The 13,011-nt window shown below is 39.2% G+C and overlaps 1 protein-coding gene across 1 annotated transcript in view; it reads left to right on the forward strand.

Moving 5' to 3' along the window:
• The window catches only part of LOC124545785, a 28,412-nt gene extending 18,601 nt beyond the window's left edge, over positions 1 to 9,811 (forward strand). Inside the window, exons 3-4 of the mRNA XM_047124731.1 lie at positions 4,600 to 4,664; positions 9,578 to 9,811. Of these exons, the coding sequence (XP_046980687.1) occupies positions 4,600 to 4,664; positions 9,578 to 9,688 (176 nt within the window). The 3' untranslated portion in view covers positions 9,689 to 9,811. The remainder of the gene's footprint in view (positions 1 to 4,599; positions 4,665 to 9,577) is intronic.
• The last annotated feature ends 3,200 nt before the right edge of the window (positions 9,812 to 13,011 follow it).

Here is a 13,011-nt window from a genome sequence, read left to right on the forward strand (position 1 = left end):
TGACTAACATTAAACTATACCTTTCACAACTCACTTACCTCACAAAAATCTTCGTTATTCAAGCTACTGCAATACAGCGACCGCCACTACTGCCAGTTAAATAATACATTAAACTACTGAAGGCACTAATTACTGATAGGCATAGTTAGCAAATGAAAGATTTTGATAGAGAACAAACAATGTATTTACCTTAATAGTCATAATATATATAGCAGTTCATGACATCCAGTCATACAAATTTCAAAACTCCGCTATTTCTCTCCCCACATCCACCACTGCTGGCTGCTCACCTCCAACTGCACAACACTACGAACTGTTAACAGCCAACTGCCCAACGCTACAATAGCCAACAACAATGAAAAACAGCCACAGACTGCACGCAGCGCAGCCAGTGATTTTCATACAGAGCGCTACGTGGCGTTACCAATAAAAAATCTATACAGCCTATTTACAACACAAACGCCGTTGCACACTAGCCTTTACGTAGACAAATTTATTTTTAAATATGTTAAACACCCTCCCCCCATGAACCATGGACCTTGGTGTTGGTATGGAGGCTTGCGTGCCTCAACAATACAGATAGCCGTACCGTAGATGCAACCACAACGAAGGGGTATCTGTTGAGAGGCCAGACAATCGTGTGGTTCCTGCAGAGAGGCAGCAGCCTTTTCAGTAGTTCAGGGGCAACGGTCTTGATGATTGACTGATCTGGCCTTGGAACACTAACCAAAATAGCACTGAAAGATCTTAGTCGAAACAGGGCCCCAGGAGTAGACAACATTCCATTAGAACTACTGACAGCCTTGGGAGAGCCACTCCTGAAAAAAAATCTACTATCTGGTGAGCAAGATGTATGAAACAGGCGAAATACCCTCAGACTTCAAGAAGAATATAATAATTCCAATACCTAATAAAGCAGTGGTTGACAGATTTGAAAATTACAGAACTATCAGTTTAGTAAGTCACAGCTGCAAAAAACTAACACGAAATCTTTACAGACGAATGAAAAAACTGATAGAAGCCGGCATCGCGAATGATCAGTTTGGATTCTGTAGAAATGTTGGAACATGTGAGGCAATACTGACCCTACCACTTATCTTAGAACAAAGATTAAGGAAAGCCAAGGCTACGTTTCTAGCATCTGTAGACTTAGAGAAAGCTTTTGACAATGTTGATTGGAATACTCTCTTTCAAATTCTGAAAGTGGCGGGGGTAAAATACAGGGAGCGAAAGGCTATTTACAATTTGTACAGAAAGCAGATGGCAGTTATAAGAGTTGAGGGGTATGAAAGGGAAGCAGTGGTTGCGAAGGGAGTGAGGCATGGTTGTAGCCTATCCCCGATGTTATTCATTCTGTATATTGAGCAAGCAATAAAGGAAACAAAAGAAAATTTCGGAGTGGGTATTAAAATCCATGGAGAAGAAATAAAAACCTTGAGGTTCTCGGAAGACATTATAATTCTGTCACAGACAGCAAAGGACTTGGAAGAGCAGTTGAACGGAATAGACAGTGTCTTGAAAGGAGGGTGTAAGATGAACATCAACAAAAGCAAAACAAGGATAATGGAATGTAGTCGAATTAAGTCGGGTGATGCTGAGGGAATTAGATTAGGAATTAAGATACTTAAAGTTGTAAAGGAGGTTTGCTATTTGGGGAGCAAAATAACTGATGATGGTCGTAGTAGGGAGGATATAAAATGTAGACTGGCAATGGTAAGGAAAGCGTTTCTCAAGAAGAGAAATTTGTTAACATCTAGTTTAGATTTAAGTGTCAGGAAGTCGTTCCTGAAAGTTTTTGTATGGAGTGTAGCCATGTATGGAAGTGAAGCATGGGCAATAAATTGTTTGGACAAGAAGAGAATAGTAGTTTGCGAAATGTGGTGCTACAGAAGAATGTTGAAGATTAGGTGGGTAGATTACGTAACTAATGAGGAGGTATTGAATAGAATTGGGGAGAAGAGAAATTTGTGGCACAACTTGACTAGAAGAAGGGATCGGTTGGTAGGACATGTCCTGAGGCATCAAGGGATCACAAATTTAGCATTGGAGGGCAGTGTGGAGGGTAAAAATCATAGAGGGAGACCAAGAGATGAATACACTAAGTAGATTCAGAAGGATGTAGGCTGCAGTAGGTACTGGGAGATGAAGAAGCTTGCACAGGATAGAGTAGCATAGAGAGATGCATCAAACCAGTCTCTGGACTGAACACCACCACAACAACAACAACAACATGTTAAACACGACATAAAAAAAGGAAGTTTCCCACCAACTAAATGAATTATGGCATTATGATATACCAACCCCTCAAACATCATTCAAATATTGCAAACCAAGCAATCAACACACAGTTATATCAGAAGAAAAATGAATTTTCATTCAATATTCGACCTGTTTAGTGCCAGGGTTCAAACAAAATAGTTTAATTGCTTTCAAATAAAATAACACTAAACTGAAGGTCAGTACACGGAAAAATGGCTCTTAGTTAAATTAAATTTCCAGAAGAATTAGAAGAATTTTTCAAAGAAACCAAATGTGATGTAACTGTTAAATATTGTTAGATATTTATGATACTGGACATGTCAGTAGGTTTCTTGGAGGCAGGGACCTATTCGTGACGATAAAGACACGGGTCAATAATGTAGTTTAACACATAGTTTACACTGCTACGAAATACCATATTGCACAAAAATATACATCTTCAGATGGTTCAGTACTTTCAGATTTTAATTATTACACGCTCTACGAATCACTTCTACATTCAAGTGATGCTGTAGTTGTCGAAAGTCGTAAACTTCCAGTGCTCGGACTGTGACACGCTATGTTTCAAAGTCATTACTAGAAAATTATATGAGGCGTAATCTTTACAATTATGACCGCCCCATCATATATCAGTAATTACATTGTTACACATTAACCACCTCTTCTGTTCATTCAGATATCAGTCTCTCCTTTATGCAGTTACACGACATCAAGGAAGAACTTCCATGATATTGGAGGGGACTGTAGAGGGTAAGAATTGTAGCGGAAATGATGACCTGATGCTTAACTGAAAATACTTATAATTTCAATTTACCATATCTTTTAAGCAAATACAGTTACAGTGTTGATATTTACAAAATTTGTCATTTTAATGAAGCGCTTCTGTATGAAACGTCGATCGTTAAGATCGATCAAAGCGTTCATATTTGATCATTCAGGTCTTTGTTGCAAAACTTGTTAATTTCACTTTAACAGTAAATCCTAAACTGTTATAGATATGATAAATATTCAAGTTTTACTGAGATCACCATGAAAATTTATGGATGATGGTAGATTAAAATTACTGTGGCTTCATTCCCTAAATTACTACATAACTGAATAGATTTCATAAATGTTTCCCTTTACGGCCGATCTTAGGTCCGTCATATTTAACACCGCTACGTCTCCATGGCCACAAACGGCTTCTACGGGATTTCCCTATTGCGTAGGTTCTTGTGTCTCTCACTCACACATCTACAGCGCCTAGGCCTCATTCAGCACAATAGCCACCTGTGAATTTCCCCGTCCCGGTCGAATCTGCGCTCTTTATGGCACACAGTTCAGGGTTCGTTTCACAATTCCTGAAGGCTCACTCTTCGGCAATATTTTTAAATGAGAGCGCAATGCTCGTTAACTTACATGGCTATACCTATTTGAACTGTGTGGGACTTGACATATCTGTGAATGGAAGGCCAAACGATAATAAATAATGCTAGTGACAGGGATGCCAATCTAAGCTCCCTCGAGTTGCGGATGGGTACATTATTTCCTCTGCACCAGGTGTTGCGGTTCCACCATCTATACTCGGCCATCAGAGCCTCGACAGGCAGGGTTCACATCTAGAAGGTGAAGTCACCATTTGAGTTGGAACAGCTTTATATCTGCATCACCAGCACATGAGTACAGAAGTAACCTGCAGGTTTTATCTTCAAGTTTTGCGAAACCTTCCTAGTCAGGCGTTATCATCTCTAATAATCCTTGTAATTTTTCTGATTCTTCTAAACTGTAGTAATACTTGTTGTAGTGCTAATCCCCAATGCAAATAAGACATAATATTTCGCGAAAAGGCCCAGGCTTTCATCGAAAAGACTCTTACCTCATCTAAGAATGTGTATGTTGGTTTCATGTCTCGCTCCATTGATTCCGTCGTGCAAAACAGGAAACAGCTTTCAAAAACGATAGGCTAACACAAACTGTAAAAAATTCAGGAGGAAATATTTAACCGGCAGAATGTACTTTAATTTTTTTTATCTATAAACTCTGAACTCGCTGTAGTGCAATGTATCAAGAAGTTGAAAGAGGAACACTGTTTCTGTTTTTCAGTTAATTCTCGTTGTAATTTTATCGATGCAAAATTCTCAGATATGGAGTTGAGTGACAACGATTTTAAAAATATGCCAGAAGCTACAGATCTTGTCTTATGTATTTAATTCTGTGTATGAATCGGGGTTTCGATACCAGAAATGGATTAGATGACGTCATGTTTTATTATGAAGTTGTACATAGGATTGTCTCTAGTATTACAGACTAATTAAGTGGCTTACTGAAGTGAATAACAAAGTTTTTTTTTTCATTTTACAGCTTCCCTTTATAGCGAGTTTTTCATCGATGGTTGCAATATCCAGTGCCTAAACCAAAGAACACAGGTACGAATTATAAGTAAAACTCATATTTCTCGACTCACCTAGTGTCTTATTTACTAAGATATTCGCCGTTTATGCTTCAAAACTTATATGAAAACATAGAAGCAATAATATGTGTGTTCTGGTAATGTATTGAAGGCTTTGTATCTAATTTTTTAAACTCAACTTGATTTACTGTGTACAACATTTATAAAAGATACAACCGCCTTTCTCAAAATGATGAACGTTCCAAGCTTTAACACTTTATATTTCGCCATACCACAAAGTAACTTTTTTTCTGATTACCGGGATTTCCTCTCTCTTTCTTTTTAATTTAGTTTTTATATGATCGTTCACGTTATGGACATCAGTATTAGTTAATAGCTCACCTGACTCGCCACATATGTATAATATGGTTTAGATCCTATTCACATAAAATTTAGAGCCTCATTACTAAATTAGCTCGTACTCAATGTGAAGTAGTTGTTTTCACCTAGATACGTGGCTTAAAGGTGCGATGTTCAACATCTGAGCACTCAGTGATATCAAAGCTTGTACTGGGTTTGAAGTAGCTGTAAGGGATTTGAGCATCTCTGTTCGCAGTGGACGACAAAACAGCAATCCCAAACCTTAAAGAATTTATATTAATTTAAGCTAGACACTCCGCACTTAAGAAGAATTAAATTGCAGTACCTTCGAGTGAATTTTGCTTGTCATACATTACCGAGCAATCTTCGCTGTTACCTTTCATCTATTTTCCTCTCAAATGGGTCTGTTTTAAGGCATCGGAGCGCAGAGCACGATTTATGCCGTTACTTGTAGACAATTCAGTATTATATTAGATGCTAGGAGAGGAGCATAGGCGGCACTCCTATACTGTACAGTTCACGCAAGTAGAGAAAAATACATGAAAATGAAAATACTTGATTTTGTTGGAGTTATTATTTGTGTTTAGCAACGTAATTTCATTTTGTTATTAATGTATAACTTGTGTCCGTTTAATACGAATTTCCTATCTTCGAAAAAGAAAATTACACGTCCTTGAATGTTTATTCCATTGCAAAATAGAAACTTTATCTAAATACTATTCAAATCCAAGCAGAGAAAATTTTAGAGAGAACGTGTACGTCAAATTTATGTTGTTCGAAAGTTCATTCTCAATAATTAACATCCTTTTGGTACCTTCAATAAAAATGACCCATCGTGAAAAATTATTAAAAACTAATAACACTTAACTTATGTATAACGTATCAAAATTATTTTCGCGGACGCCAAACGAACAATGTAACACCATTAAAATGTTTCCAAATTTAAATCACCAGTTGACAGGGACTGATTTAGAGCACATTTGGCTACATTTACTGTTCTTTAGCCATTTCACCATCTGTTGGATGATATATGGAATAATCTGCGGGATCTCTAACGTTAGTTAAACCGTAACTACTGACAGACTTCGGCACGATAATTAAAAATAATTACTTCAATTAAAAAACAACGAACATACAAAAATATTTGACCTACTTTGGAGATCGTATGTGTTGCACAGAGGGTTATCTAAAAATCATAACGGTCTAATAATATCAAAAGATAGGTACTGAAGTGTGCAAATTCTTTTCATGTTACCGAGATTTATGAGGCTTTGTCGTTTGAGTTAGTATTGTACTCAACCATGTACGGAGATCATTCTGTGAAGGTCAAGCGGGCAGTTTGTTGACCTTTATTGCGAGGGCTAACTGAAATTTGTTGGAAATACTTAACATAAAAGCATTATAAATTAAAAATTTACTTTAAAGAATCGTTGAAATTCTTTCCACCGGATGGAAATGGATTCCCATCAACCGTTGGCATTACGAGAATCCTGTCATTTGTCATGTCCATTGTCATAGTGCAGAAGTAACCAACGAGGAATACTAGCGTGTGGTAGCAGTTGTACCTCACTGGACTCGAGATCCTGGGAAAATACATCTCACCACCGAGGTATACATCTTACCATTTCGTGTCCATAAGCTGAACGGAGGCCTTTGGCGGCAGGCTGCTCGTGGTGAGAGTACTCAAATAAGCAAGTTAACGAGAAATAGAAATGAGGAGGAAAAATGACTGGATGAATCCAATAGGATTATTCTTCTTGAAGAAACTATAAGGTTATATTAGAAACCAAATAAATGTTCGTTAATCTCTCATACCATAATGGTGGCCTCACAGTGATTACATATTCAAATGCAAAATAATTAAATATTAAATAATTATGTAGTTTAACAGCATGTAGTGAGAGCAGAATATTGTATACAAAAATATGTGTGAGCAAAATGCATTAAGAGCACAGTAATTCAAGAGAAGACAACATAAACATTTCGAATCCGAATACGCAGTTCCCGACTGTAAATCGCAACTTCAACTCAAATCTTGTGGACAGACAGTGTGAAAAACATGCAAAATCTGTAAGACATGAATACAGGTGTTAACTGCAGTTGATAAAATGATTTCACAGCTGCCCTCAATCCCATAAACAAAATGTTCATATAGTTACGCAAAGTAAATCACAGAAATCCAAGTCAAATAACCTACGTCCAGTAATTCCTTAAATCGTGCTCATGAAATTATTCATGGTCCACTAAAATGGTGAAGTATTTAGCTCGCCTGTGACTCCTTGGATGTACAGTCTCACGGCAAAAACACCGCAAAGGGCCCGCCAAAAAAAGATAAAAACAAAAGACTCACTCTTTCATTCTCCCTTACAAGCTCTTTGTCACATCACACGACTTAATCTAAAGTAGTTGCTTAAATAATGGCAACCATTCAAATTAATGCCAGTTATACATAGACATATAACGCTAAGAAACAGATAAACTTATTGTGGCCATTTTACAAGAAATAGTTAAAATATCAACGTAGTTACTAAGTTATTCACAAAGTCACGAATGTATGCCAACATCCAGTTTTCCAAGGTAAAAAGGTTTCGGAGCATTATATACACTTACGAAATAAAAAAAAGAATGTGGTTACTCTTCCTCTAGCATTATTCGGTAAGGATCTAGGAGCTCATGCTCCCTTCGAGTTACGTTGAAGTGTGAACCGCTAAATTTGAATATCGACTTACAGTTTACAGATATGCCTGATTTTAAATGTAGCTTCTTGTGGTGTTTACTGACGATGTATCATGTGATCAGAATGCCCTAGTAGGTTATTTGTCATTAATTTTATAATCTGATTCAATGAATAACAATACTCCATTTTAAACTCCCTGTCAGATTGAAAGTGTGTGGCGGACCGAAACAAAAACTCAGGAATTATACCTTTTGCTGACAAGTGCTCTGCCGACTGAACTACCCAGGTACGTCTCATGACCCGTCCTCACATCTTCACTTCAGTATCGCAGCGAGCGCTGAGATTAAACTTCCTGGCAGATTAAAACTGTTTGTCGGACCGAGACCTAAACTAGGGACCTCTGTCTTTCACGATTAAGTGCTCTACTAACTGAACTATCTAAACACGACTCACGACCCGTCATCACGGCTTTACTTCCAGCAGTACCTGGTCTCCTACCCTCCGGCAATCAGTTTTAATCTGCCTGGAAGTTTCATAACAGCGTACACCCCGCTGGTGAGAGAAATTTGCAATCTGGAGACATCCCCCAGGCTGTGGCTGAGCCATATCTCCGGAATACCCTTTTCTTCCACGAGCGCTAGCCCTGCACGTTTCGCAGGAGAACTTCTGCGAAGTTTGGAAGGTAGGAGACAGGTACTAGCAGAAGTAAATCTGTGAGAACGAGTTGTTAGCCGCACCTGGGTAGGTCAGTAGGTAGAGCACTTCTTAGCAAGTGAAACTTTCCGAGTACGGTATCGGTCTGGCACACAGTTTTATTCTGCCTACAATTCCATACCAGCACACAATCCCCGGCAGAGTAAATATTTCATTTTGAATACTGAATCCTATAATAACCAGTCTAGAGTCTAGCCTGAAGCTTTTTCTGGTGTACTTGGTATATCTGTATAATGCGTTTAGGATCTGTAACTCTTCCGTTTAAATTGTAAGTGTTTCGTCTTGCATTTCGTGTATCTTTGCTGCTATTGTGTCGTCTTTACCCTTTCAGATAGCGGACTCGGAAAAACCCTTCAGCCAGTTGTTCAGGAACTTGGACGCCTCACATTCCTTGCCCTGCTAGCTGCCACTTCTGCCTGCTGGCCGAGCGTCAAATGCAGACCAGTGACCGTGACAATACAAGCCGGTTGCTCGTAACGTCCCAGTGTCGTGGGGAAATGTGGAGGCAAATTCATCGAAACTTCTATGTCACTAACGTAAAACAACTCGAACCTTATTCAGAACATCCCTTTGCTTGACAGACTGAAACTGTGTACCGTAGTCCAGCAGAAATTAAGAAGAATCAATCGCCAGTTGAAACTACCATTCACTTCATCCATGCCCGTGTGGTTGGATGTCGGTAGATCACTTCTAACCAATAGGCAGCTCGCTGTATTTACGGCCCGTTCCAATACACTTCAGCTTAACACAAAAAACGTTTGTCATATGTACCAACAATGTAAATGAGTTCATGGAAAGTGTCAGCCATTCATTCTGTGCGAATAGCAAAATTACGTGATTACCTAGTGGACCACGTCTGTAGGAGAATACAGAGAACAAATATTAACTGAAATTTTATTCTCCCTCCACTACAAGAGGATAACATAACGTTATCGCTTACGGCCATATAATGTTGTCTCGATGCAGATAGTTGTATTTCAGAAACCAAGCCTCTGAAACTGCCAGTATGTAACTACATTTTTGCAGTGTAGAATGATTAGATGTTTTTACACATTTAAGTAAACTGCTGAAGCCGAGGAAACTGAATCATTTTTATTGCAGGCAAAATACAAATGACTGTTTGTGTGCGAAGTAAATATTCGTTTCTGGATGATTAATATTATTCTTCTATATTCCAGTCTACAACTACGACAACCAGAACAACTACAAATACAGCAACACCATCGACAACAACATCAAGAATAATGTCAACAGCAACTGCGCAGGAACGGCGTATCAAATCTGGTTAATATGCTAAAGTTTTGCAGAACAACACTTTGCATGGCATAATGCACGTTACAAGCAACGCCTGTGACAATATCATCCCGGTCAACGCATATTTTGTGTGGTATTTACAATGAAGATGCACAAATTTAAACCACTGATTTCTGAGTAAGAATATATAGCACCAGCATTAAATAAAATCAATCCAGCAGAAAGTGTGTAGACCTTTATTAATTTACTTGCATCTGCCAAAACGATAACTTTCAGCCCTTTTCAGAGGATGTAAGTGTTACATGCTTTACAAGCAGTTTCTCTCCTTGTTTCTCACAAAAGAACTCTACCACATTGTGACTAATTCCATCAGAGACATCACTTCGTAAAAATTCACAACATAGTAACATTTATGTGTATCTATTTGAGGAGAATCTATCAGTTGCATTATTAATACGGTTTTTAGAAACCAACATAAAAATTATTGTACGTTTCGTAACAAATTAGATTGAATTTTTCGGTATCAGACTAGGAAATCTATCGCAAATAAAATTGCAAACTGGTATTTTTTTATCATACCTATTTAGCAGGGCTGCAAATATAACATATGGATCTGAATTGCAACAAATCTGTCTGTCTGTGTGTGTGTGTGTGTGTGTGTGTGTGTGTGTGTGTGTGTGTGTGTGTGTGTGTGAGAGAGAGAGAGAGAGAGAGAGAGAGAGAAAGAGAGAGACAGAGAGAGTTGATTTTTCAAATAGAAGAGTTTCCAAATTAATCTGGGCAAACTTATTTCTTGAAGTCAAAATTGTTGCCGTGGACGGAAAGGGATTTATGTGTCTACCAAATATGAACATAAGATTTGTAGAAATGACTGACTCCCCTTAGAGACAAGCGAGAGGTCTGGATAGGTATGACACCCAGCATTGTATTTGCAAACACACAGTTTTCCTGGAATGACGAAGGAGGAGCAAAATGGTCAGTTCATTGTGGAATTGTGGAAGACAGATGTAAATTTATGCGATTCAGAGCTAAGGGCTTACAGAAATGACTGGAACATAGTTTAGATAGAAAAGATAATTTAAATTGGAGAACTGTTGATCCTATCTGTACGCCAGTGACGACGGACTTCGTTCTCTGATAAAGAACAGGAAATGTCCTCTGAGTCTTATATGGTACGAGCGACAGTACGCTTTATGAAGGGGATGCCGTTAGTTGTGTTCACTTATTTTGGGCGATGTGAGTGGAACATTCATTTGTTACCAGTATTTGTTGTATCTGTCAGACTATGTGTTTGTTTGTGCGTATGTGTGTGTGTGTGTGTGTGTGTGTGTGTGTGTGTGTGTGTGTGAGAGAGAGAGAGAGAGAGAGAGAGAGAGAAAGAGAGAGAGAGAGAGAAAGAGAGAGAGGTTAACTGCCTGTAATATGACGTTATTTCAATAAAGGACGATGTGAAGCAATTGGAGGGACTAACAATAAATATCAGGAAAGATGAAGGTACGAATGCAGAAAAAAAAATGGTTCTGAGCACTATGGGACTTAACATCTGTGGTCATCAGTCCCCTACAACTTAGAACTACTTAAACCTTGCTAACCTAAGGACATCACACACATCTATGCCCGAGGCAGGCTTCGAACCTGCGACCGTAGCAGTCGCGCGGTTCCGGACTGCGCGCCTAGAACCACTAGACCACCGCGGCCGGCTACGAATGCAGCGTAATTGTAATTAACATTCCAGCTTCAAATCGCTGTAAAAAAAAAAAACAACCACTGCTCCATGTGACATAAAATTGGAACAAAAGTTTATCAAATAATGGGTAAACTTTACCAAAAAAAATTCCCACAAGATGTTGTTGAAAACGTCATAATGTAAATAAGTTCGACCTGAATTGACAGACGACTCGCAATAATACGACAGTGATGTGAAATGCTTACTCAAACGACCGTACTATGCAGTACGATGCACTCAAGTTTGACTTTCAACAGTTGTGACACTGTTAGTTAAGTAAGTTTAAGAAAGCCCATCAACGACGGCAGAGTCGTACCACATCGGATAAAATAGGTTTTTAATTGTATTGATTTAAAAAATTCATAAAAACATCAATTAAATCAGTTTTTAATGGCCCTGAACCGAAAAACGGCAAAAAAAGCAACAATGAAATCGGTTATTAACTGCCGAGAGACTAGCTCCAGCCATTCCGTCCACCGTTATCTGCCAGAGATTGAAATCGAGAAACAGCATCCTCCACAACAGACCGGAGTCTCAGAAGTCACACGGATTAAGATCAGGTGATGGGGACGGCTAGGCTGTGGTGAAATGATGGCTGATAATTCTAGCTTTTCGAAAAGGCCTCTGCGTCAGATGCTTCATTGGCTTTTCAATGTGCGGTGGAGCGCCATCTTGCATAAAAATGATCGTACACACAAATCAACGCTGTTGGTGGGCAAAAGACTCTCATCTACATGGACATTCTGCAAAATACACTTGTCTGGTAGAGGGTACATCGAACCACCTTCACAATAATTCTCTATTATTCTAATCTCGAAAAGCGCGTGGACAAAACGAACACAAATGTCTTTCCCAGCCCGCTTTGATTTCCCTGATTTTACTTTGATGGTCGTTTCTCCCTAAGTAAATCGGCAACGATTAAATATTTTCTTTTTCGGAGGACAAAGTTGATGATTGAAATTTCGTGAGTAGGTACCACCGCAACGAAAAACGCCTTTGTTTTAACGGTGTCCGATCCCAACTCCTGTTTCATGTCAGTTACACTCTCTTTCCTATTACTCGACAACACAAAACGTGCTGCTCGTTTCTGAACTTTGTCGATGTACTCCGTTGATCCAATCTGGTGAGGATCCCACACCGAGCAGCAGTGTCCGCCCCGATAGCTGAGTGGTGCAGTCTGCTTTCCGCAGCGCTGCAGCGAGGACGTCTTGTTTACGACCCGTGCGCTCGGTCGTGAGTGCCCGTTGTTGTTTACTACATCGTTGTCGCTAGCTTAGAGTCCATCACTACCGACGCAGCATGGCAGAGTCATACAGACAAACCAACATCAACATCAGTTTTCAACCTGATCATGCACGACCGCGAGGTTTTGAAGTGGAACTTCTTCTACGTGACGAAGTTGAAATTGAACCGCGGGACATAATTGGTATCCATCTCTCCATCTCGATCAGTGTTGTCTACGTCAAGTTAGTAAGTGACGAGCTGTGCAACAGAATCGTGAGCGCACATGCGAACGATCTTAAATTCAAACATTCTTATGACTATATTGGGGCGGTCTCTATCGATCACGAGGCGCTTGGCCTCCGTACGATACGCGTCTTCGAACTCCCTTTCGAAGTACCACCGGTCGTA

The sequence above is a fragment of the Schistocerca americana genome, chromosome 8 (genome assembly GCF_021461395.2).
Source record: "Schistocerca americana isolate TAMUIC-IGC-003095 chromosome 8, iqSchAmer2.1, whole genome shotgun sequence".
Classification (NCBI taxonomy): Eukaryota; Metazoa; Arthropoda; class Insecta; order Orthoptera; family Acrididae; genus Schistocerca; species Schistocerca americana.